This window comes from Haliotis rubra, unplaced genomic scaffold (genome assembly GCF_003918875.1).
Source record: "Haliotis rubra isolate DU_JTF1 unplaced genomic scaffold, ASM391887v1 Scf278, whole genome shotgun sequence".
In the NCBI taxonomy this organism is placed as follows: domain Eukaryota; kingdom Metazoa; phylum Mollusca; class Gastropoda; order Lepetellida; family Haliotidae; genus Haliotis; species Haliotis rubra.
Window position 1 is genome coordinate 624,023 of NW_025766869.1, and position 23,899 is coordinate 647,921.

The window sequence follows — 23,899 nt, forward strand, 5'->3', positions numbered from 1 at the left end:
GCTCGCTGACTTGGTTGATGTATGTTTTCCAGTTGCGTAGATCCATGCATCTCATGCCCATCACTGGATTGTCCAGTCCAGACTCGATAAGTCACAGACGGCGTTATATAGCTGTAATATCGCTGAGTGTGGCGTTAAACAACAACTAAAACTAAACAACCAAACTGACGAAACTACTACTACAGCTGTTGTAAAGATCCAGGTTAGAATTGTCTGCCAGAACCCGTGTCATAACGGTTGGTTGGTTAATAGTTGTGTTTTAACGCCGCACTCAGCAATATTCCAGCTATATGGCGACGGTCTGTAAAAAATCGTGGTAGCAATATTCCAGCTTCATGGTGGTGGTCTGTAAATAACCTTGACCACACAATCCAGTGATCAACAGCATGAGCACCAATCTACGCAATTGAAAAACGCTGACATCTGTCAACCTAGTCAGCGAGCCTGACCACCCGATCCCGTTAGTCTTAAGGGCAGCACTTATATTTTCTGTGTTTCTCATCGCCCGACCGACCCTTCTAATTTTATTCCCTAAAAACTCTTTTTTTTATTCCAACACCGCCGACTCGATCCTAAAACGTACCGCTTCGTCATGTAAAACGTTTATATTTTAATCAGTCGCTGCCACAAGTTCAAAGAACGCGAGAAACTGTAATAAGAATTACAATAAATGAGAATCAAGAACATTTACTATTCAGAAAATTTTGTCTTAGTTTGTTGTTTTAGTTTTTCTCCCGGCCGACCGACTCATGTTCAGAATTTGGTGGCTACAGTGACACACATTTGAAAAGAAATTATGCCCTAACTTATGACAAGCCTGGGTTGGTGAAGACCAATTCTAACCCGGATCTTCACGGGACTTGTCATAACGGGATCGGGTGGCCTGGCTCACTAATTTGTTGGTGCACGTTGCTGCTTCTCAACCTGCACAGGTCGATGTTCGTTATGACAATCACTGGATCGTCTGGTCCAGTTTGTATTATTTACAGGTCGCCACCATATAACTGTAGAGTTGCTGTCCGACGATACACCGCTAACATATCCTTTGAATAAGAAAAAAACAAAACAAACTCCGATGACACAACCTAAAACGCAGATTCATATTGACTTCTTTTTTCCCCAACAAACATTTTTTGGGCTCAATCCACCGACTACCGACTATCGACCAGGTTTAGTCCCCAAACCACCCTGAAGAAGTTCTTGCTTGTACACTCGTCAATGATGAGCATGTGATTATTTTACTCGCGCTTCGTTTACTCAATGCGTTTCAACTGAAGTTTACACAAAGCCAAATATTTTCAAAGTGACTCAACACCTCTGCAACCACGAGTGAGTACGGTTTTGCCCCCGCTTTTTGCAATATTCCAGCAATACCACAATAAGGTACACCAGGAATGGCTTTCACACATTGTACAGATGTGGGGAATCGAACCCGGCTCTTCAGCATGCTGGGCGAACGCTTTAGTCACTGGGCTACCCCATCTTCTGCAACGATGAGTGTCGCCATTCACTACCATTCGAGCGCGTGTGTGTCGTCTAACATGTCGCTGATAATCCTTGAACTAATCTGGTCTGGGACTTACAAATCAGTGACGGGTATATGCCCCACGCAGTCTGGTTGCTATCAAGACCAGTTCCAACCAGAATCTTCACGGGGAGACAAGCACGGGTTCCTGAAGACCAGTACTAACCCCGATATTCACGTGGGAGGTAAGCATGGGTTGCTGAAGACCAGTTCTAAGCCGGATCTTCACGGGGAGACAAGCATGGGTTCCTGAAGACCAGTACTAACCCTTATCTTCACGGGGAGACAAGCATGGGTTGCTGAATCCGGATGACCAATGGCGAGCAGAAGTTTACAATGGAAGCACTTTTGTTCACATTAACGAATAGACAAACTTCCACAAAGTGTTTATTGGTTTTATCCACTTTAATAAATGCAGTGTCAGACTTGATGTACAAGTATACACTATGTCAAAGGCAACCAGGCTTCAATATATAAGTGGACAAACAGAATATTATGTACATTATATTTCAAAAACATTTCTATAATGACAATAAACATCAAATACATAAAGACAAGTTTTCCCAGATTTTTCTTTTTTTTTTAAAGATTGAACTACAGGCAAACACCGATGTGTCGAACGGTCGTCACGAAGTTAAAGCATGAGCTCTACGACTTCCTATTTCGGTTTCATTTTGCTCTTGTGGCAAACCTCGGATAACTCGAAGTATTTGCATACGTTCCTTCATCTTCGACACAAAGCTGTTTCATTGTATCTGTACGTATTTATGATGTAAGTCAAATAATATACAGGAGAAAAAGAGACAATCCTAGGGACGTAGTTAATTTTTCTTAATAAGGGGGGCACTATCCACGTTAAAAGAGTGTTCTGTAAAACAATTCTACGGCCCTGAATCCCAATCTGTCACAGACAAGCACGCATACACGCGCACGCACACGCACGCACACGCACGCACACATACCATCCATACATACCATGACCGTTGGTTTATTCCTTGCAAGGTGAACGTTACCTGATCAAAACTCTTGCTGTCAGTTAAAGCAGTTTTCAATCGGTCATATCAAGATCATAAATTTCCCTCTTGAAGTCATCATGATATAATATTATTTACGCATTATTAAGGTGCGATGGGGTAGCTTTGTGGTTAAAGCGTTCACTTGTCCCGCCGAAGACCAGGGTCGATTCCCCACAATGGTGAAGCCCATTTCTGGTGTCCCCCGCCGTGATTTTGCTGGAATATTGCCAAAAGCGGTGTAACACCAAACTCACTCACTCATTCATATATTATTAAATTATGTGACAATTAATTGTGCTTCCGTTAGGGTTGGGTATTGCCAAAATGTTCGTATTGCGATATATTGTGATATGTGTTGGCGTATTGCAATATGCATTGCAATATATTGTGAAAGTGTCACACATGGGTTAAGGTAATGAAATTACTGTTTCCCTTTTGAAACAATGCCACTGGTCACTGTCAGGACTCAGATGTGATTGTACAAGAGATCAATTGAAAATGTTTTCAATTTGAAGACCACGCTCTAAACTTTTGAACTCGAGAAAAGCGTTAGTAGTAGTTTTGAATTCGTCACGAAAATTACCAATTGTATCGGGTGAACCGGTTCACGAAAAGTGTACCGCAATATATCGTAATATGAAGTTCGAATTGCAATACGCCGGTTAAGGTGTTATCGCCCAACCCAAGCATCCGTTAGTAACTACCCCAATGTGTGGTTTGTGTTGTGCGTTATGCCTTATGAAAAGAAAAGATGATCTATAAACTACGTTATCAAATATTTACAGAAAAAATGACTTAGTTGAATGTTCAAAACGTGGATCAAGGCTGGCCAAGCCGTTTCGTTTGCCATTTGCCCATCTACATTTGACTGACTGACTGTTTAGTTTTACGCCGCTTTTAGCAATTTTCCAGCAACATCACGGCGGGGAACACCAGAAATGGGCTTCATACATTGTACCGATGTGAGGATTCGAACCCGGGTCTTCGGCGTGACGAGCCAACGCTTTCACCACTAGGCTACCCCACCGCCCAATCTATATTTGAGGCAGAAAATTTGACATTCTGTTGGCCCAGTATATCAAAACTGAAATAATCGGTTAACGAAAATGCTGGAAAAAGTATTTTTTCTTTTCGTCAAGACCACATACAGTGGGAAACAATGTCCTGTCTTCTCTTCATTTGTCACTAACAGTTGTTGCAGTGTTTAGTAAAAAGTATTAATTAGGTCGCTATACAAATTAGCCATGACATTATTCCGGTTGGAGCGGTGGTGTAGCCTAGTAGTGAAATCGTTCGCTCGTCACGCCGAAGTCTCGGGTTCGATTCCCCACATCGGTACAATGTGTGAAGCCCGTTTCTGGTGTTCCCCGTCGGCGTAGAAGCGGCGTAAAACCATACTCACTCACTCATTATTCCGGTTGCACGTTTAAGCTTGTAACTATGGTAAAAGTCTCTTCCGACTCTGAAGGAACGTCACGAGTCTCATACAGTCAATAAGGACCACTCCGACAAACGGAAGTACGGTAAAGAAAATTCCCATCTTCCCGATGGTTTGGGCCGCTGGGCGCTCATCTTTTGCCGATGTCTTCTTGCGTCTGGTGGAGGAGAGGCTGGCTTTTTCCAAAATTAAGTCCTTTATAAGTTGTGACATTTCATCGGTTGAAGGCGTGGCAGATGAAAAGCAAACACACTTCATGGAGTTGGTCGCGTTGAAATAGGAGCCTGAAACGTGAATAGGAACGAACGAAATTAGTTGCTGAACGCACGAGTAAGGATTGCATCTTGTTTAATGCCGCACTCAACATGTATTATAGCTAAATGATGGCGCGCTGTGAATAATCGAATGTGGGCCAGACAAACCAGTTGTTGACATTGTAAACAGCGATCCACACATTGGGATACTATGATCTGCGTCAACCAAGTCAGTCAGTCTGACTACCGATCAGGATAGTCGCCACTAATGTCTAGTTTAGCTGGAAAATTGCTGAGTGCGGCGTTAAACAACACACAAATAACTCTCCGGAGTCCCCGGGGGCGATGGGGTAGCCTAGTGGTTAAACCGTTCGCTCGTCAAGCCGGCGACCCTTGTTATATTCGATTCCCTACATGGGTACAGTGTTTGGAGCCCATTCATGGTGTACCCGCCGTGAAATCCCTGGGATATTGCGATTGCAGTAGCTCTCCTGGTGCCTAGGACATCCTTTCCGATTACACTTTTTTTTATTTCTTTGTCATTTCTTGGACGTTTGATTATATCTACTAAACTTCTCGTCTGCCACTGTTTTGGAAGGGAATCAACTTTAAATCAGCATCGTCACAGGAACGTAGCGATGCCTATCTCGTGCAGTTTGCCAAAAACGCGGGACCAGGAGTTTACATTATCTGATCATTCTATTTTTAGTCCAGTGGGGTCTGCGGATTGGTATATTAACTCCACGCGAGATTAACTATAAGTTGTTCACTGGTCACGAGGTCATGGGTTGATGTACCCTCTATGTTTGTTTATGTTAACATACAACCCATGGGCAACGAGGGAACAGTGAACAACGTATTTATCTTACCGAACCCTTCATTGTTAATTTTGAACTGTTTGAAGCACGGGTATCGGATCATAATAACTTGTGCCAGACTTAGGCAATTAGCCAATACCAGATTTTCAGATGACATAGAATCTAGTCGACGACAAGAAAAGCAAATTTTGAGTTATCTCCCTTCCATCCATTTGTATTCGCAAAATATCGGTAATTTCCGTTCATCATACGTGACTTAATTATTCGAGATAAAGAATTACTGACGCGAAGTACCACAGTTCGGCATTCCCAGCGGGTTACATAGAAAATATTACTCGCTTGTAAGCGGGGTACATTGAAAATAATAGAAGAGCGCTCAGCCAGTAAGAAAGCAACATTTATGTGTGCGATGAGATAAAAGTTTGTGTCAAGTCGAGAGACAATTCAACCAATGGTCGTATAACATAACTGAAACATTGTTCAAATAGCATCACGGTCATTTAATAGATATCTCCATTATGTAGTCGTGAGGAGTATAAGATGTCGGGATTATAAAACATCAGTATGAGGCAAAGAGAAGGAGAACAAGGGACAATAATTAAGTAAAAGGGATTATCTTATTATAATGATATCACTGACTGAGTTTGGTTTTACGCCGCTTTTAGCAATATTCAAGCAACATCACGGCGGGGGACACCAGAAATTGGCTTCACACATTGTACCCATGTGGGGATTCGACCCGGGTCTTCGGCGTGACGAGCCAACGCTTTAACCATTAGGCTACCCCACCACCCTATAATGATATCATATCAGTACAAACGCAGTTTTACCTGTCGTTGATCCACTGGGATGTATCGTTGTCAACACTGACGTCGCTCCACCTGATTCCCATGGCGTGCTGTCGGTCATTGATGGCATTATGGACACATCAGTCTCTGTTGCGTCTGGTGAACTTGTCTCTCCATCTGATGTCATCCTTCCATCTGATGGTGTAGTTCCATCTGATTTTGTCATCACTCCACCTAATGTTGTTGTCATTCCATCTGATGATGTTGTCATTCCTTCTGATGATGTTGTTATTAACTCTGTTGGTGTTATCATTCCATCTGATGATGTTGCCAGTTCATATGTTGATGTTGCCAGTCCATCTGATGATGTTGCCAGTTCATATGTTGATGTAGCCAGTCCATCTGATGATGTTGCCAGTCCATCTGATGATGTTGCCAGTCCATCTGATGATGTAGCCAGTCCATAGGTTGATGTTGCCAGTCCATAGGTTGATGTTGCCAGTCCATAGGTTGATGTTGCCAGTCCATAGGTTGATGCAGCTATTCCATCTGACGTTGATGCACCTATTACAGTTGTTAGTCCACCCGAACTCCACGTAGTTCCGCCAACCACAGTCTTCACAGTTCCAACAGACGATGTCGTTTCATCACCAACGTTTGATGTAGACGGCACGGTGGCTTGAAGACGGCTTTGACTGCTTTGAAGGCCACTTGCAGATGCGTTTTCTAATTTGCCTGAAACAGAAAATGGCATTTATGTTCTATAAGTTTATAAATAGTTGATCCAGCAGAGATAGGTACTTCTTAAAAGTTAGGCCTGTAAGAAAAAAAACCTATTAGTTTTATTTTCAACAAGCATCCTACGAAAGTCTAAATGTTCCACTTTGGTTGCCTTTATTTAAATTACCTTTAAACGGAAATTCCTCGTTATATCACGTATTTATTTATGTTGTTCAAAATTTGTATTATATTTTCGTAATTTAGCTATTTTATCGTAATGTCAAATTTACGTTGAAACTATGCTGAAAGATTCGGAGGGACGAGAATATATTCGAAATTTCGAGTTTTTGAAAGAAATTTGAACTACAGAGAAAATAACTGAAGTAATTAGAAAAAAATATCTTGATTTCAATTATTTAAAAAACACTTTGAAATAATAGAAGTAACGAGAAAAAATACAAACTTTCGACATGAAAAAAACCCAACGAAATTATTTACGAACACAGGATCAAAACTCGAAACTTCGAAGAAAATAAACAATTAACTGAAATAACGGGAAATTTCGGTTATAACAAAAAAATATGTACAACTAAAGTGTCACCATTTTGGCACGTACCATCATAGCATCGTTTTAGATAGACAGCTGACTGGGGATTCGTCTGCAGCTCAGGTGTAGAAATGGCGGTGTAAACATAACTTCCTGTATACGTTTGACAGGAAGAGCCATCGTGTCCAACGGCAACACAAAGTTGACCTTCTCTGTCCATTTCCAGGCAAGTCCTCTTGCACGTCTCCACGTCTTGTTTTGTCGTTGAGTGTAATTCTAAACCGGAAACCACGTGACCCCTTTGCTCAGTAAACCAGCATCCTGGATGATGATGATGATAATTATTATTATCAAACACTATTACTCACTTTCATTGAGGAGTTAAGCGATGGAATGGGGTGACGTCATGCCCTTGTTTGCAGAATGTGCAAAAGACGAGAAAATCAAAACTGTTTCGAAAACTATTGACCAATCAATTTATACTAATGTTATTCTCTTAGTGATTAAAGCGTTCGCTCGTCACGCTGACGACCCGAGTTCGATTCCACACATGGGTGCAATGTGTGATGTCTATTTCTGGTGTCCCCGCCGTGATATTGCTGGAATATCGATAAAAGTGGCGTAAAATGTAACTCGCTTATCATAGACAAATGTGAACGCGGAACAAGATTCTGTATCGAAGCGTCGCACTCACGAATTAAAGAAGTTGTTTTCCATAAAGTTTGTCTATATTGTACTTCCCAACTAACTAACATGTCACGCAAAGAACTTACACTCACTCACTCACTCGCTCACGCAACTTACAATTGCAGCAGACACGCCCATACGTTTTCATATGACAAAAGCTCACGATTTGTAAAACATCGCAAGGTTATACTAAGAAAATATTTACTAGGGGTAGATGTACCAGAACCAACGCCGTCATTGCAGATTAATGTTTACTGGTGTAGGAATGCTTCAGATCAAATGGTTCTTCAACCACCCATGCTTAAGGATCAGGTAGTTTCGGGTGATGTACGTCATCGTATTCTATTTGCGTAGATCAATGGTCATGATGTCAATCACTGGATTGTCTGGTCTCGATTATTTACAGACCGCCATCATATAGCTGGAATATTGCTTAGATATATGTCGAATCCCAATGGCGCAGTTTGGTGCACAGGTCACTGGATTGTCTGGTCCAGACTCGATTAATTCCAGACCGCTGCCAAATAGCTGGAATATTACACAATTTGAACAAACTTATGGCAGAATGGGTAACATTAACCATTATTCAAGCACTTACCAGTTTCCGTTTCACATACTGTTGCATATAGCCTGTCACAAGTCATGGTTCTGTAGTTGAGACTTAGTGTATACCGGACACAATTCTCTCTTCCCTTAGAGTTCGGTTCACGGGGTGCCCAGTTTAAGATGTTGCGAGTGCTGTACCGTCTGTCCATGTGTGCACAAAGTCGTCACCGTTGTCCGGCTCCAAGTCATAGAGACCAACCCAGACGTCGGAATTCCTGCAAGACACATGAGTTAAGCACCACAGACCCGTTAATGCGACTAACGGGATCAGGTAGTCAGGCTCGCTGGTTTGGTTGACGCATGTCATCGTATTCCAATTGAGTAGATCGATGCTCATGTTGTTGATCACTGGATTTTCTGGTCCAGACTCCATTGATTCAGACAGTCGAGATATACCTGGATGTTTGTGCGGCATAAAACAACAAACAAGCAAAACATGACATCGTATCGCAATTGCGTTGGTTCCCATGATATCAATCACTGGATTGATTGGTCCAGACACGAATATTTACAGACCGCCATCGTATAGCTGGAAAAGTGTTGAGCGCGAACAACAAACAGACAGACAAACAAACAAACACATAAAGCACCACACAGATGTCACTGACGGGAAACACTGCTCTTGCGATGTACTGTTTTCCCAAGATGTATCGTAGAAGTATAAAAAGCACGGAAGTAGCTGTAAAGACAATAGTATTTTCTGCAGCTCAATGTAGTGATAACTGTGGGTGTGTGAAAGTGAAAAAAGGTCACCGTAGTATTTTGTGTACCTAAATAGCTTTTGTATAAATCTGGTGTACATTTGAACAGTTTTTAATGTATGGATATAACGAATCTGTCGTCCCTTTGAGCTCGTTATAACCGTACTTACAGCCTGTGGCGATACAGGAAGAATGGTATAATAGACCTTCTCAAGGGAGATTACTCGTGATTATTTAAGGTTGTATTTCTTCATTTCACATACTGTATCAGCAAGAGGGATAGAAACAAGCCTTGTTACGAGCGAAAACCGCAGCCACCAGGGTACGCGCGTCCTTTCTTGCATATTACACTTCAAATAAATACATTGATTATTCTCTTTTAGACTGAATGGGGGCGATGGGGTGGCCTAGTGAGTAAATCATTCGCTCGTCACGCCGAAGGCCCGGGTTCGAATCCCCACATGGGTACAATGTGTAAAGCCCAATTCTGGTGCCCCCCGCCGTGGTATTGTGTGAATATTGCTAACAGCAGCGTAACACTAAACTCACTCACTCACTTAAACTGAATGCTTGCAAGCCAGGAGTGAGTGAGTTGAGCTTTACGCAGCACTCAGCAATATTCCAGCTATATGGCGGCTTACTGTAAATAATCGAGTCTGGACCAGACAATCCAGTTATCAACAGCATGAACATCGATCTACACAATTGGGATACGATGACAGGTGTCACCCAAGTCAGTGAGCCTGACGTCCCGATCCCGTTAGTCGCCTCTAGCGACAAGCATGGGTTACTGAAGATGAATTCTAACCCGGATCTTCACGGGTTTGCAAGCAAGGAACGACTGGCAACATAACATTAAACTTACAAATCCTCGTCTTCTACCCATGTTGTCATAAACAAATTGAACACCTCCTGCTGTCTGGCCGCCTTCAGTCTGAGCAGTTGTTGTCCATGCCGCCTACAAACTCCATTAGTATCATTCCAAGAATGCAGGTCGTTGTACAGTGTGAAAATTCTACCGCGACTTGCACGCAGAACATATTCTGAAATATCGAAGTACTTCCCATTATATATTAACATGTGGCAAAATTGTACATCTTTTAAGAACACCAGCTGCAGGCTCCACAAATTAAAAACATTTAATCTCATTTGATCTCTATGTAAACAGGTACATAATTCAACTACAAAATTCACTGTTTATTTCTAACTATCTACAACAGTACATGGGTGGTCTTGCTAGCTGAGTTGGTTGACACACGCCATCGTATCCGTAATGCGTAGATCGATGCTCATGCTGTTGATCACTGGATTGACGGGTTCAGACCTACGCATTTCGGATACGATGGCATGTGTGAACCAAGTCAATAGTCCTCTCGCTTTTATAAAATGGGATACATTGAAAACGATTTATGAAGTTTTTGTTCTACAGAAAAGGAATCTATATTCCATTTGTTCTGGGAATGCCATAATACGCTACGTTTAGAATGATTTGAAACATTTGCAGTTGTCAGAAGCTCAGATAAATAAAAATACATAAAAAAACTGTTTTCCTTGGTTATACCAAAAGAAATAATAACCCACTTAATATCATCACGTTAATAACATCACATTACACTTTCACTAGGAGATCACGAAAGAAAATGCCAGAATTCAAAGAAATCCAAAGGGAACTAACTGACTATGATAGATAAACTAAATATGCAGCTTCCATAAATTCAAATATCGTCATGTTTTAAAAGTATTGGCTAAGTTGTCATTTACATTGTTTTTAGTTATTAGGAATTGTAATGTGTATGCGCTACTGCAAAAATTATAAAAAATTATATTAAAAAAAATTAAAATATGCCCCTAATTTCCTCACTATAACCTCACCATAACCACAACATATATGGGTGTCTGTCAGAGGGGGCTGCATTTTCTTACATTCAAAATGGTAAAATATACTTTTAATGCGAAGCGACGAAACTCTTTTGAAAGCCAAACTCGACGGCATGGTTGTTAGCATATCATTATACCTGAGAGGCAAGTCAGCTGCTCGTTATGCCAATCACTGGGTTGTAGGTCAGTTGGTTGGTTGTTGTTTAACGCCGCACTAAGCAAAATTCCAGCTATATGGCGCCTGTCTGTAAATAATCGATTCTGGACCAGACAATCCAGTGATCAACAGCCAGAGCATCGATCTACGATGACATGTGTCAACCAAGTCAGCGATTCATCCCCGATCCCGTTAGTCGCCTCTTAAAACAAGCATGGGTTGCTGAAGACCAATTCTAACCCGGATCTTCACGGGGAGACAAGCATGGGTTGCTGAAGACCAATTCTAACCCGGATCTTCACGGGGAGACAAGCATGGGTTGCTGAAGACCAAATCTAACCCGGATCTTCACGGGGAGACAAGCATGGGTTGCTGAAGACCAATTCTAACCCGGATCTTCACGGGGAGACAAGCATGGTTGCTGAAGACCAAATCTAACCCGGATCTTCACGGGGAGACAAGCATGGGCTACTGAAGACCAATTCTAATCCGGATCTTCACGGGGAGACAAGCATGGGTTACTGAAGACCAAATCTAACCCGGATCTTCACGGGGAGACAAGCATGGGTTACTGAAGATCAATTCTAATCCGGATCTTCACGGGGAGACAAGCATGGGTTGCTGAAGACCAAATCTAACCCGGATCTTCACGGGGAGAAGATCATTGGTTACTGAAGACCAATTCTAACCCGGATCTTCACGGGGAGACAAGCATGGGTTACTGAAGACCAAATCTAACCCGGATCTTCACGGGGAGACAAGCATGGGTTACTGAAGATCAATTCTAATCCGGATCTTCACGGGGAGACAAGCATGGGTTGCTGAAGACCAAATCTAACCCGGATCTTCACGGGGAGACATCATGGGTTACTGAAGACCAAATCTAACCCGGATCTTCACGGGGAGACAAGCATGGGTTACTGAAGATCAATTCTAATCCGGATCTTCACGGGGAGACAAGCATGGGTTACTGAAGACAATTCTAATCCGGATCTTCACGGGGAGAAGATCATTGGTTACTGAAGACCAATTCTAACCCGGATCTTCACGGGGAGACAAGCATGGGTTACTGAAGACCAATTCTAACCCGGATCTTCACGGGGAGACAAGCATTGGTTACTGAAGACCAATTCTAATCCGGATCTTCACGGGGAGACAAGCATGGGTTACTGAAGACCAAATCTAACCCGGATCTTCACGGGGAGACAAGCATGGGTTACTGAAGATCAATTCTAATCCGGATCTTCACGGGGAGACAAGCATGGGTTGCTGAAGACCAAATCTAACCCGGATCTTCACGGGGAGAAGATCATTGGTTACTGAAGACCAAATCTAACCCGGATCTTCACGGGGAGACAAGCATGGGTTACTGAAGATCAATTCTAATCCGGATCTTCACGGGGAAACAAGCATGGGTTGCTGAAGACCAAATCTAGCCCGGATCTTCACGGGGAGAAGATCATTGGTTACTGAAGACCAATTCTAACCCGGATCTTCACGGGGAGACAAGCATGGGTTACTGAAGACCAATTCTAACCCGGATCTTCACGGGGAGACAAGCATGGGTTACTGAAGATCAATTCTAATCCGGATCTTCACGGGGAAACAAGCATGGGTTGCTGAAGACCAAATCTAGCCCGGATCTTCACGGGGAGAAGATCATTGGTTACTGAAGACCAAATCTAACCCGGATCTTCACGGGGAGACAAGCATGGGTTACTGAAGACCAATTCTAAAGCGGATCTTTACGGGGAGACAAGCATTGGTTACTGAAGACCAATTCTAACCCGGATCTTCACAGGTTTGTAGTTCACAAGCCGTTGTCACATAGCTGGACTATTGCTGATTGTGACAGTAAACATATAGGAACAAGCACAACAACACCATGAAGCATTTTGTACATTAGCGCCTGCAGCCCGCGGTTCAGGGCAATCGTAAACAATACATTTGGCATCGTTTCAAGTCAACTCTAGAACTACTAGAAACACAAATTGACCGTATCACGTTTATTCCGGACCTTTAGTGTTTTTGAGGAGTTTTGTCTTTTGTTGCTATAACTCTCACACAGCCTTCACGGTTTATTATTTATGTCCTGAGACTGAGGTGCGACGGAGCATAGACGTCGTTAACGACTCACATTTTAGCAATGGATAATGCATGTGGGTAACTCTGTGGCTATTCTGATGTGAAACAAACAGCAAATATCATGGGGTCGATGGGGGACAATATTAGTGCTGCGCAATATAACCGGTTTACCGGTATTTACCGGTTCAAACATGAAAACGATACGTATTGCGATACGCTGATCGAAAACAGGTATTTTGACATGCATTCGGAAAACTTCGTAACACTCGGAAATCTTCGGATATTTCCGTTTTTTAAGTTGTTCCTTTCCTTTTTTTATTTGTGCCAAATATTATTTACATTTGTTTTTTGTCATGATTAAAAGTTTTTATTAAATCTTAATCATGCATAGTGATTTTGTTGTGTTTTTGCTTTATAAATCAAGCATTAACTGAATTATACGTAGTTTTTTGTTGAAAAAAACCTTCTTGCAATATATTGCAATACATATCGCAATATACGCTTTTGCATCGCAATATATCGCAATATGAAAATTCTCTGCAATACCCACCCCTAGACAATATATAACAAATCAATGTAGCGCCCACATCAGGATCGGCAACAGTTGCTGATGTCTGTTGAAGTCCTATAAGTGCTTGATTATTGACATGCATCCTCTTAGAACCAGATGTTGGTTGGTGTTTAACACCGCGCTCAGCAACATTTCAGCCATATGGGAACAGTCTGTAAATAATCCAGTCTGGACCCGTCAATCTAGTGATCAACAGCATGAGCATCGATCACCGCAATTGAGATATGACAACCAAATCAGCGAGCTTGATCACCCGATCCCGTTAGTCGTCTCTTACTACAAACATTGGTTGCTGAAGACCAGTTCCAACCACGATCTTCACAGGTAGAGAAAAGAGGGGGATTCATGCAAAATTAATGATTTTGATTTTCTTGGTGACTGATGGGTGGAAGGGCGATTTAGCTGACAATTTAACAAAATCTATGGTCAGCTGACATTCAACGGCTAATGTAGTAGATACCGACACCGAAACGTCGCGTCTATTGCAAAAAAGAAGTTGTCTATCCATTAAAAATTAGGTAACAATTGTTCCTCTTAATCTAGTGTCATCACTTATTTTCACTGGATTACTCGCGTAGTTTGTGTCGCTATTTTAGCTTTTGTAACCGATGAACGATACTGCTATTCTTTATGGGTGGGTTTTGCAGAGAATTTTCATATTGCGATATATTGCGATGCGGAAGCATATATTGCGATATGTATGGCAATATATTGTAAGGATTATTGTTTTAACAAAAACTACTTATAATCGAGTTAATGCTTGATTATAAGCAAAAACACAACAAAATCACTATGATTGATTAACCGTTTATAAAAACTTTTAATCATGACAAAATAAAAATGTAATTAACATTTGGCACTAATGAAACAGGGAAAAGAACAATTCAAAATACGGAAATATCCGAAGATTTCCGAGTGTTACGAATTTTTCCGAATGCATGTCAAAATACCGGTTTTCGATCAGCGTATCCCAATACGTATCGTTTTCATGTCTGAACCGGTAAATACTGGTAAACCGGTTATATTGCGCAGCCCTACTATTCTTATAGTCTCTCATGAATAATATGTGTGTGATGTCTGTAATGTAATACACTAAACGCCAAAAGAAACGTTACCCTCCTACCTTTATGAATTACTTAAAAACTGTCAAAGATATGTTAGAAGGTATTAGTTTACAAGGAAGCTTAACAACACAGCTTTATGTAAATCACAAAAAATGTTCTCAAATGCATTCATATTAAGGTGAATTGCATTTTTTTCAGAAGAGTTAAATTGTCCCATGTTCGTCAATGCCGAAGTAAACCAATAACAGTGATTTAGAAGTCCAAAAGAAAATTTGAAGTAAAATTCTGCTTTGAGACAAAGATAAATTATTTGAAGTCACCATTTTCCAACCATTAAAACAAGAAACAACTGTTGTAAAGTGTGTAAAATTGTAAAAAAAACATTCCTATGATTTCAGTATTTTAAAACATTTTTTGCTGATTTGCATTAGTAAAAACAAGTAAAACGTGTCTTTGATGTTGTGAAAAAAATGTTTAGGAACATCTAAAATTATCTTTGTTTAACAGTTTTGCTTGCAAAGTAACATTTTTCCATTTTCTGTTTACACATAGCAATATCAATCGCCAAAACGCAATTCTATAGGGTATGAAGAGAGCCTAGAATGCATGATATGATACACAAGTACGAGAAATATGCCACGATTAACAGCTGAAGAGAGAGAAAGAGTCATTGGGATGGTGCAGATGGGATCGACATACAATGCTGTTGCCAACGTCCTCGGATGCCACCGTATCACTGTTATAAGACTTATTCAGGGCTTCAGATAGACTGGGGTCACCAATAGATAGACCAAGAAGTGGACGTCCACGCATCACAACGCCAGCTGAAGAAAGGTACCTCCGTCACTAAGGAAGGAGGGTAACGCTTCGTTTGGCGTTTCGAAACATTATATAACGCTGTACTACTGTACTTACCGACATGTATCACGGTGAGTTAAAACAGAAATACCCGCGGATTCATCGCTACCTTTGATGAAGTTAGAATGGAAAACTGAAATAAAAAATAAATATGAAAAAGCAGTACATATTTCGATTCTGTTGTTATTATTTGTTTTCAACGACGCATTTCTCCAGGTGAAAATGACGGCTGTCTGTATGTAGTCGAGTCTTGGCCAGGCAATCCAGTGATTGATCACATGATTATTCAAGTCACTGAGTCCGGCCACAAAATATGTTAAAGTCCATTCAGCATACACTTAAGGGGTTCAGCGTACATATTAGGTTTCACCGTGCAAATAATGGTTTCACCGAACATATGATGGATTCAGCATACACTTAGGGGTTTCAGTGTACATATATGGCTTTTAGTGTACACATAAGGGTTTCAGTGTACAGGGTTTCAGTGTACATATAAGGGTGTCAACGTACATGTAAGGATTTCGGCGTCCATATAAGGGTTTCATCGTACATATATGGGTTTCAGTGCAGATATAAGGGTTTCAGCGTACATATATGGGTTTCAGCGTGCATATAAGGGTTTCGGCGTCCATGTATGGGTTTCATCGTACATATACGGGTTCCAGCGGACATATATGGGTTTCATTGTACATATAAGGGTTTCGGCGTCCATATATGGGTTTCATCGTACATGTAAGGGTTCCAGCGGACATATATGGGTTTCATCGTACATATATGGGTATCAGCGTACACATATGGGTTTCATTGTACATATATGGGTTTCATTGTACATATAAAGGTTTCATCGTACATATATGGGTTTCATTGTACATATATGGGTTTCATTGTACATATAAGGGTTCCAGCGGACATATATGGGTTCCATCGTACATATACGGGTTTCAGCGTACATATATGGGTTTCAGCGTACATATACGGGTTTCAGCGTACATATATGGGTTTCAGCGTACATATAAGGGTTCCAGCGGACATTTATGGGTTTCATCGTACATATATGGGTTTCAGCGTACATATATGGGTTTCATTGTACATATATGGGTTTCAGCGTACATATAAGGGTTTCATCGTACATATAAGGGTTTCGGCGTCCACATAAGGGTTTCAGTGTACATATAAGGGTTTCTTTGTACATATATGGGTTTCAGCGTACATTTATGGGTTTCAGCGTACATATATGGGTTTCAGCGTACATATATGGGTTTCATTGTACATATATGGGTTTCAGCGTACATATAAGGGTTTCAGCGTCCATATAAGGGTTTCGGCGTCCACATAAGGGTTTCATTGTACATATAAGGGTTTCATCGTACATATATGGGTTTCAGCGTACATTTATGGGTTTCAACGTACATATATGGGTTTCAGCCTACATATAAGGGTTTCATTGTACATATATGGGTTTCAGCGTACACATATGGGTTTCATTGTACATATATGGGTTTCAGCGTACATATGAGGGTTTCATTGTACATATATGGGTTTCATCGTACATATATTGGTTTCAGCGTACACATATGGGTTTCATTGTACATATATGGGTTTCAGCGTACATATATGGGTTTCAGCGTACATATATGGGTTTCGGCGTACGTATATGGGTTTCAGCGTACATATATGTGTTTCAGCGTACATATATGGGTTTCAGCGTACATATATGGGTTTCATCGTACACATATATGGGTTTCATCGTACATATATGGGTTTCATTGTACATATATGGGTTTCATTGTACACATATGGGTTTCATTGTACATATATGGGTTTCATTGCATATATGGGTTCATATATGGGTTTCATTGTACATATATGGGTTTCAGCACATACATGGGGTTTCAGCGTACATATATGGGTTTCATTGTACATATATGGGTTTCATTGTACATATATGGGTTTCATGTGCGTACATATATGGGTTCCATAATGTACATATATGGGTTTCATTGTACATATATGGGTTTCATCGTACATATATGGGTTTCATTGTACATATATGGGTTTCATCGTACATATATGGGTTTCATTGTACATATATGGGTTTCATCGTACATATATGGGTTTCAGCGTACACATATGGGTTTCATTGTACATATATGGGTGTCAGCGTACATATATGGGTTTCATTGTACATATATGGGTTTCAGCGTACATATATGGGTTTCATTGTACATATATATGGGTTTCATTGTACATATATGGGTTTCATTGTATATAGGGTTTCAGCGTGTACATATATGGGTTTCAGCGTACATATATGGGTTTCATTGTACATATATGGGTTTCATTGTACATATATGGGTTTCATCGTACATATAAGGGTTTCAGCGTACATATATGGGTTTCAGCGTACATATATGGGTTTCATTGTACATATATGGGTTTCATTGTACATATATGGGTTTCATCGTACATATAAAGGGTTTCATCGTACATATATGGGTTCATCACATGTACATATATGGGTTTCATTGTACATATATGGGTTTCATCGTACATATATGGGTTTCATTGTACATATACGGGTTTCAGCGTACATATATAAGGGTTTCAGCGTACATATACGGGTTTCAGCGTACATATATGGGTTTCAGCGTACATATATATATGGGTTTCAGCGTACATATATATGGGTTTCATTGTACATATATGGGTTTCAGCGTACATATATTGGGTTTCAGCGTACCATATAAGGGTTTCATTGTACATATAAAGGGTTTCAGCGTACATATATGGGTTTCATTGTACATATATGGGTTTCATTGTACATATATGGGTTTCATCGTGCATATAAAGGTTCCAGCGTACATATACGGGTTTCAGCGTACATATATGGGTTTCATTGTACATATAAGGGTTTCAGCGTACATATATGGGTTTCATTGTACATATAAGGGTTTCAGCGTACATATATGGGTTTCATCGTACATATATGGGTTTCAGCGTACATATATCGGTTTCATTGTACATATATGGGTTTCAGCGTACATATAAGGGTTTCGGTGTCCACATAAGAGTTTCAGTGTACATATAAGGGTTTCATCGTACATATATGGGTTTCAGCGTACATTTATGGGTTTCAGCGTACATATATGGGTTTCAGCGTACATAGAAGGGTTTCATTGTACATATATGGGTTTCAGCGTACACATATGGGTTTCATTGTACATATATGGGTTTCAGCGTACATATGAGGGTTTCATTGTACATATAAGGGTTTCATCGTACATATATTGGTTTCTGCGTACACATTTGGGTTTCATTGTACATATATGGGTTTCGGCGTACATATATGGGTTTCATTGTACATATATGGGTTTCATTGCACATATATTGGTTTCATCGTACATATATGGGTTTCATTGTACATATATGGGTTTCAGCGTACACATATGGGTTTCATTGTACATATATGGGTATCAGCGTACATATATGGGTTTCATTGTACATATATGGGTTTCATTGTACATATATGGGTTTCAGCGTACATATATGTTTTTTTGTACATATAAGGGTTTCAGCGTACACATATGGGTTTCAGCGTACATATATTGGTTTCAGCGTACATATATGGGTTTCATATATGGGTTTCATTGTACATATATGGGTTTCAGCGTACATATATGGGTTTCAGCGTACATATATGGGTTTTTGTACATATAAGGGTTTCAGCGTACACATATGGGTTTCAGCGTACATATATGGGTTTCATTGTACATATATGGGTTTCAGCGTACATATATGTTTTTTTTTGTACATATAAGGGTTTCAGCGTACACATATGGGTTTCAGCGTACATATATGGGTTTCATTGTACATATATGGGTTTCAGCGTACATATATTGGTTTCATCGTACATATATGGGTTTCAGCGTACATATATGGGTTTCAGCGTACATATAAAAGTCCTATTCTACCTCGAACCCCCACGGTGATATGTACGGCATGAAAACGTTAATTTGCTTGTCTTATTTTAAACCATACTGCACACTCAAAGTTACTAGTGCTCAATGTTTGATTCACAACGTCAGTGCTCGGAACAGGCTCTCAATGTTAAAGAAATTGTAGTTACAATATACGAGTTTCCAGTTTGAGTCTAAATCACATCAATATTTGTGGACTTAGATTCCCGCATTTGACATGTTTTCATAACAATTTGTTTCTTCTGTGAAAAAGCCCAGATTTTCAAAAACGAAACAAAAATAAACACGATTAAGTAGGTTCAAACCATAAAATATATGATGGCAACTGTAGTCGCGATTGTGATGTATGAACAAAGCAGTCAGCAAATATACTCACCCAGCTCGAGGCAGTCCGCCTGCTCCAGTGGAACTTTCCTGTTCAACACCCCATCAGGCTCCCACTTAGACAGACATATTATTAATGACGCCGTAAGCCCGGCATTCGTAATGGTAATGTTCACACTCGGAGGGTTGTGAGCTGTGAGTAGTGAGTAGTAAATAGTGAGTAGTGAGAGCCAATACCGAGCAAGCACAATGATGCCATTCTCTAGAACTGCTGAATAGTTGTGAGCAGTTGTTTAACACTGGGGAGCTGGGTAGCCTAGTGGGTAAAGCGTTGGCTCGTCACGCCGAAGACCCGGGTTCGAATCCCCACATGGGGTGAAGCCCATTTCTGGTGTCCCCCGCCGTGATGTTGCTTGAATTTTGCTAAAAGCGGCGTAAAACCAAACTCAGTCAGTCAGTCGTCACCCGAAGGCCCGGGTTCGATTCCCCACATGGGTACAATGTGTGAAGCCCATTTCTGGTGTCGCCGCCGTGATATTGCTGGAATATTTCTAAAAGCGGCGTAAACTCAAACTCACTCACTCACTCACCCACTTAACAATTCTGCCTTTCTGGCCGACCCATGTGCTCATGCACTGTGTCACGTGTGTTAGAGTGGGAGTTCCTGTGTTTGCCTGCGTGTACATATGTGCATCTGCGTGTATGTGCATGTGTGTGCGCATGCGTCTGTACATTTGGAAGTGTAGGTATATATGTGTGTCTGTCAAAGACCGTGGCCTCAAATGTTATTTCACAAAATACCACCACAATAATCGTTGTAAAAGTCTATATTCGCGTCAAGCCAGGTTTAATGAATTACTTAACTAACATGCAATGTTTTGAAAAACATATGAAAAGTCAATGCAAGGAGAATAACAAGTTTTCAGAAAAAATTAATGATGCTTTGGAAGTTATATATGTGGACCACTGATTTTAAGTGAGTGAGTGAGTATAGTTTTAGTCCGCTTTCAGAAATATCACGGCAGGGGACACTGAAAAGGGTTCACACATTGTACCCATGTGGGGGATCGAACCCGGGTCTTCGGCGTGACGAGCGAACGCTTTAACCATCAGGCTAACCCACCGCCCCACTGAGTTTAAGAAGTAGCAGAGAGGATTATACTCGGTCCGGCTGTTGTGAAGACACTATGCATGAAGCCTCATCTAAGATAACCCATCATTGAATAATTTAGTGCCTTCAGGAAACTAGTGACTTTACTGTAATCAGATTTACGTTGGCACCGTGTTAACTGACACGCCCACCGGATGACCATAGAAATGTACCCAGACTGTTTATACCAGGTATCACTGGAGAACAGAAACTTAGGTTCATGCTTGTTGTAAGAGGCGGCTAAAGGAATCGGTGGTCAGGCTCGCTGACGTGGTTGACACACGTTATCTTATTTAGAGGAGATTTTTTATGAGCACTAGAAATGGATTTCTGTCCGACTATATCTGAGTTTTGTTAAAGGTCAAGGTCACAGTTTAAATACCGGAAATAATCATGATGTTTTGCATGCATGCATATTTGCAAACCCAAGTAATGCGTTATACAAACATATCTATGCATTACCTTCGATTTTATTCTGTCCATATTTTTCATTTTATCCAGGCATTTTAATTGTCAATTATTAAAGAATTAGGGATGGACTATTTTTATGAGTATGTATCATGTATATACATGGGTATAGTTCATTTGAATATAAATACTATTGTGTTATTTCAAAATTCATTTATTTTCTGGTCTGAAAATGAACACTTTCATTGAAGGAACTGAAGGAAAGACGAGCTTGACAAACTTGTTTCCTCTTCGTAATGTTCAGTAACATTGTCTCACTGTCCAATGTCTGACCTACTTTCTTCATACATTCAGCCATCCGCAATACAGTTAACAGACAGACTCACCCCGCCCTGATCAGAGCCAAGGATGGTAGTATCATCTCCATCCAACCGCTGTTGGTGATGGGTGATGCGAGAGGAACGCATCTGCCCCCTTTAGTCTTAAAAACATTCCGGACTTAGTTACACACTGTCAGAATTATCAATGTTGTTCTGTCAGACTCCAGATCACCCTTGACCCCAAACGTGTCTTGATATAGCAACTTCCACTCGAATGTAACTTGCTTTTGACGTTTGAGTTAAGCATTTTGGATTAAGCACCTTTATAGTATTAAAAAACATTCCGGAATTTTCTACACACTGTCAAAAGTATCAATGCTGTTCTATGAGATTCCTGATCACCCTTGACCCAAAACGTGTCTTGATGTAGCAAATTCCACTCCAATGTAACTTGCTTTTGACGTTTGGGTTAAACATTGCTTTTAAACGCTGTTGGATACACCCAGATGTTCAGTATAGTCTAAAAACATCCTAATCAGTACTGTTCTGTCAGATTCCAGATCAACCAAGACACCAAAATTTATATTTAGCTGCTTCCAAGCCACTTCTTACATCAGATAGCAATACACTTCTGATAGCACGATAAAATCTCAGGAGTCACCATCAAATAATAGTCAACCATCAGTGTGCCGAACTTTGATGTCTCGAATATAAAACACTTTTGCGTTCTTTATTTTATTCAGTTATTTTTCAGTTGTATCGAACCTTGAATAATTTAAAGCATTTACGAACATATATTTTACCTCGGTTGTCTCGAAGTAAAAGCTTGGTCCCTGTATATTCCTTATTCAGTAACTATTTTAAGTTGTGTCGAACATCGGATAACTACGTACTTTACGTAGGCCCCTTCAACTGTGGCTGGATATGAAACGTGAAATTTCGTCGACAATGGAACTATATTAAGTAATAGTTGCTTCAGACAAACGCTTAGTCTCCAAAATATTATAAATTTCTTAATATCGATATACATTTCTGGGCACTCTTGAAGATCAAGGCATATCAATCAATTTCATCCACACGTCCACAGCAAGTCACAAATGATGTGTTCCATAATGTTCCTATTTTTCGATCACCTCAGAGGTAATGTGGGGACGCTTCAGACACTTTTAACATTTTCAGAGTTATCTCCCTTTGATGGTTACCGCGAACTCATTTTGAAATTTTGTTGATGCTATTATGACTAGCTGTAAATAAAGTAATTACTGTTTCTGCACTCAGTACTGTGAAATATTACTTCCCATCAAGTTATGTTCACATTGGCGTATATTTGGGAGAAATCCTGACGCCCACTGTTTGCAAAATATTTTACATACGCTTCAACGGATATTCAGCTCTAGTGGTCGGACATTTATGAAATGTATAACTGTACATATTGTTGGTATGTAAATGCTGTGATGTGCGACAATCTTAACTTAATTCAAACTCTCCTAGAATGTGTGCCTAATGATGTGCTTTTGTAACCGAACAAGTATACGATGTAACGCTTTCTTGTAGCTTAACGCGGTATTCGGGCAATATGTCAGCCTTATAACGAAGGTCTGAAAATGGCCGAAGCAGGCCCAGATAATCCAGTGATTGAAATCATGAGCATTAATCTAACAACACGATATGACAGTGGAAAACCCCATGATACCACAAGCAAGAGATTAGGACGGAGCTAATGTTATGAATTGTAGAACATTCTCGCTTTGGTTTCGGTCCGGAAAGGTCATTTTCGACGAAATGAACCTCAGACAAAAAATTAAGGAAGGGAATGGGGCATACATTATGGAAGAAATATTTTCCGAGATGTAAAAGGCAACTCGAAGTTCGACAACCTGATGACGGATACTGATGTGTACTGTATCAACATCATTTAGGTTACTATGACAACCATTGATTGCCGGAGACCCGCAATCAGACCCGAAATCCCCATCTGGATCTAATGACATTTGTAACGTAATCCTC

General features: G+C 40.5%; 1 protein-coding gene and 1 long non-coding RNA gene across 2 annotated transcripts; both read right to left on the reverse strand.

The window, feature by feature from the left end:
- Positions 1 to 3,658: 3,658 nt before the first annotated feature.
- Positions 3,659 to 6,593, reverse strand: LOC124280991. The gene is made up of 2 exons (XM_046716999.1): positions 5,882 to 6,593; positions 3,659 to 4,263 (listed from the first exon to the last, which is right to left on the reverse strand). Exons 1-2 carry the CDS (start codon positions 6,591 to 6,593, stop codon positions 3,980 to 3,982), a joined length of 996 nt encoding a protein of 331 aa, XP_046572955.1. The 3' UTR covers positions 3,659 to 3,979.
- Positions 6,594 to 7,185: 592 nt separating this feature from the next.
- Positions 7,186 to 10,116, reverse strand: LOC124281039. The gene is made up of 3 exons (XR_006899831.1): positions 9,966 to 10,116; positions 8,392 to 8,614; positions 7,186 to 7,427 (listed from the first exon to the last, which is right to left on the reverse strand). It is a non-coding gene; the product is annotated as an uncharacterized LOC124281039 (long non-coding RNA).
- Between the last annotated feature and the right edge of the window lie 13,783 nt (positions 10,117 to 23,899).